General features: G+C 46.2%; 1 protein-coding gene across 1 annotated transcript in view; it reads right to left on the bottom strand.

Moving 5' to 3' along the window:
- The window catches only part of LOC106817004 (dynamin-like 120 kDa protein, mitochondrial), a 28,710-nt gene that overhangs the window by 18,904 nt on the left and 5,583 nt on the right, over positions 1–4,223 (bottom strand). The window contains exons 8-9 of the mRNA XM_014821650.1: positions 4,144–4,223; positions 3,424–3,541 (exon numbers count right to left, since the gene is read on the bottom strand). Of these exons, the coding sequence (XP_014677136.1) occupies positions 3,424–3,541; positions 4,144–4,223 (198 nt within the window). The remainder of the gene's footprint in view (positions 1–3,423; positions 3,542–4,143) is intronic.

A 4,223-nucleotide genomic window follows, 5' to 3' on the forward strand; every position in this document is an offset into this window, starting at 1 on the left:
GGGTTAGCCAGTGAGGTGGATGTCCGAGTCGTATTCGCAACATGAAAGGAGTATACTCAAGTTGAAAAAAAATTGCACATTTCGCTAGCTGGGAGCTGCTGAGGGCTTGCAGTCGCAGTTATAAAGCATATTATTAAGCATAATAAAAAAGGGAAATGGTTTAGGGACAGGTGGGGAAGATATGACCGACTCGATCAAACACAGTGGTGCATTCGGCTACATGGGCAAACGATAGAACGTCTTCTGTGCAGCAGATCAAGACAGCATTGAAACGAACTGTCGTCTGCTAGAAAATCTGTCCAGAAAGCAAACAAAAAGCGTAATTTCGCAGAAGCGTTGTTTGCCAAAAGACAGTGGTCCGCTTCAATGGGCGTCGGTCGGGCGCGCTCCGCACCGCGCGTCGCAACATGCAGATCACGCGTAGGTCGTTCACTGATTGTCGCCTGGGCAGGGATCCCGGTGAGGATGAATGACTCGTGGCGGCCGGTGAAGGTGACGCTTGAGGGCGAGCGGACCGTCACAGTCGCGTCGTTCAGACAAGCAGGCCGCGAGTTTGACCATCAGTCGCGCGGAGTTCGGGACGTGAGTCGCTGTCGGCTAGGTAGCGGCAGCGTCCGAATAGCTCTGACTGTTCACGTTGCTATTAGTTAGCTCTTGTTATCGTGTTGTTTATTAATTACTCTGTATTACTAATACTCTTGGTTTGACTCAGCGGCGAGTGCGGACGGTGAGGGTCAGCTGTTGCTTGACGCCGGCAGGACAGTGCGAATAGCCTGCTCTGTTGCCACCACGTTGTTTATTAGTTAACGTCTGTTACGGTGTTGGTTTATTAATATCTGGTACGTGTTTTTATCTAATTAGCTCGCTGATTATAGATTAATCTTAAGTTTGACGCTCGAGCGCGGAAGATGCGGACGGTGAGTCGGGCTGTGCGGGCTAATATCGCCGGGCAGCGTCTAAAGAATGAAAAAAAAAAAACGAATAGGCTGCTCATGTTTCACGTTGTTTATTAGTTACTCTGATTACGTGTTGTTATTAATAGCTGTACGTGTTGTTAATATTAATTAGTCTTGATTATAATTACTCTTTAGATTTGACCTCCAGCGCAGCAGTCGGACGTGGAGTCGCTGTCCCTAATACGCGGCGAGCGTCGAATAGCTGCTCTGTTTTGGCACGTTGTTTATTAGTTACTGCCTGGTTACGTGTTTGTTTATTGAGAGTTAGTCTGATTATAATTCTCTAGTTTGACCTCAGCGCAGAGTCGACGGTGATGTCGCTGTTCAATACGCGCAGCGTTGCATAGTTCCGTGTTGTTGAACTAGTTACTGCTATTGCAACGATCACAGAAGGATGCATGATCGATGATGATGGTGATGATGAATGATGATGAACGATGACGGATGATGATGATGATGATGATGATGAGTGAGTGAGTGATGATGATGATGGGTGATGAATGAAGTGATGATGATGATGATGATGGTGATGATGATGATGATGATGGATGAATGACGATGAATGATGGAGTGATGATAGGATGATGGTGATGATGATGATGATGACGAGATGATATGGTGTATGATGGACACAATACATCAGAATGCTGAGGATGAGGCAGCAACAGTAGCAGCAGTGTCAGGGCACTGAGTGTGTGCTTGCCGATAACGCACCGTTTCCTCTTGCTTGTCACTGAACCCCAAACCCGCTGTAATCGCGAGAGCGCCAACGCCTTGACGTAGTTGTTTCGTATTCCTTACTAATTTCCAAAGATGTTTTTACCGAAATGTACGATGGCAAAACTGGAAAAAACCTTGTGAGAGAACTCTTTTTACGCACACCTTGGTGAAAAATTAAGATGTTTTTTACATTGTCTGAGCCAGAGAAATATCCGCGATTGGGGCGGCAGGCCATATTGGAGTCACCGCGTTCACTTTGTTCTCGCATCGATCTAGCAGTTAACATTCATTTGCGCGCATAACATACAAACGAAATGGGCCGCCTGCTGCAAGAAACAGAAAGCTGAGAAATAATGATGCGTTAAAAAGTAACAATCTGCCAGAGTACAGCCTTACTATTGATTTTCATGATCAAGCAAGTCTGGCAGGGCCCGTGTATGATTCCTATCGATGTACGATCATCGATTATACTCGATTATCGGTTTGAAGCAGTGCCTCAGAAACCACAGCGCTTGGTTAATCAAAATCCATATCGATTCTAATCCCAAATTTTTTTTTTTATTTGAACGGAGATGCCGGCTAAAGGAGTGCCGGAAGAAAACTTTGGAAAAGTGATGGAGAATCAAGATATCATCGGCTACTATACAAGAAATATCCTTTAATTAACATACATCGTTATTATACACGACCCTCAGTAGTAAACAGTGCAAAACAAACAGATAGCAGGCGTAAACAAGGCACATACATCAGACACACGTACATGCGCAGCGGACGTTTTTGAGCGCACACGCGGCACAATTCAACACCTCCAGGAGTAACCGATGAAACCGATCAAATCTCGGTTATTCGGCGTCCAACGCGATGATGCGATTAGCGAAATTACAAACCGATATTGACAACAACTAATGACTTTCCGCGCCCTAACTCTCCTCTATTGTAGTTGGCGAAGCTTCGTAAGGAGGTGGAGCTGAAAGGATGAAGAACAGCGTCGTCCCAGAGGGAAGACGATATAGCGAGTGAGAGACGATAGCGATGACGGTGAAGGACCGGGCTGCAGCGCATGGTCCTCATTCGACCTCCCCGGCATCATAACAGGTACGTACACCACGCCGCATCCCATGTCGCACGCGGAACCAGGGGAGGGAGGGTATAGGATTTTATCAAGGAGTCTATCAATATATATTATACATAATTATATATTCTATATATCAGGTAGTGTATGCAATATACCCTGATATTTATATATATATATATATTTAGTATATATATAGTATATTGGATAGACGTCCTGATTTTTATGTATCATCATCATCATCAACACCATCATCATCGTCATCATCATCATCATCATCATCATCATCATCAGCAGCAGCATCTTTGTGATCGTGATAGAGTAACTATTCAACAACACGGAACTATGCAACGCTGCGCGTAAGAACAGCGACTCACGTCCGACGTGGCTGTGAGGTCAAACTAAGAGTAATTATAATCAGACTAATTAATAAACAACACGTAACAGACTAATTAATAAACAACACGTAACAGAGCAACTAATAAACAACGTAAAACACAGCAGCTATTCGACGCTGCGCGTAAGAACAGCGACTCACGTCCGACTCCGCGCTGATGTCAAACTAAGAGTAATTATAATCAGACTAATTAATAAACAACACGTAACAGAGTAACTAATAAACAACGTGAAACACAGCAGCTATTCGACGCTGCGCGTATTAGGACAGCGACTCACGTCCGACTCCGCGCTGAGGTCAAACTCGCGGCTGCTGTCCTTGAACGACGCGATGTGGTACGGTCCTTCGCTCAAGGTCACCTTCACCGGCGCACGAGTCATCATCTCACCGGATCCCCTGCAGCGACAAGTGAACGCTTACGCTGTGTGAGTGCGAGCGCATGCGAACGACGACGCATGACAGGGACACATGTCTTTTGGGAACAACGCTCGCGAAATTACGCTTTTTATTGCTTTTCTGGACAGATTTTCTAGCAGACGAACAGTCGTTTCAAGTGTTTGATCTGCTGACAGAGACGTTATTCGTTGCCCATGTAGCGATGACGAGTGATCGAGTCGTCAGATCTTCCCCCACTGGCTAAACGTTGCCTTTTTATTATCTTAAGTAATATGCTTTATAACTGGACTGCAACCTCAGATGTCCCAGCTAGCGAAATGTTGAATTTTTTCAACTTGAGTAACTCTCCTTTCATGTTGGAATACGACCTCAGACATCCCGCACTGGCTAAACGTCACATTGATTTTTTTAATCCCAAGTATTCCTTTTTACATCGGACGGCAGATTTCAGACAGACGCGTGTGTGCGTAGGTGGCATTACCTGGGCACGATTCGAGCGCGTGTAGGTGGCGCTACCTGGGGAAGATGCGAGCGTGCGCGCGCGTGTAGGTGGCGCTACCTGCGAAAGATGCGAGCGTGCGTGCGTGTGTAGGTGGCGCTACCTGGGGAAGATGCGAGCGCGTGCGATCATCTCGAGCACGCTCGTCTTGCCGGAGCTCTGGTCGCCGACGACAACGACGCG

This window comes from Priapulus caudatus, unplaced genomic scaffold (assembly GCF_000485595.1).
Source record: "Priapulus caudatus unplaced genomic scaffold, Priapulus_caudatus-5.0.1 Scaffold1559, whole genome shotgun sequence".
NCBI classification, from domain to species: domain Eukaryota; kingdom Metazoa; phylum Priapulida; class Priapulimorpha; order Priapulimorphida; family Priapulidae; genus Priapulus; species Priapulus caudatus.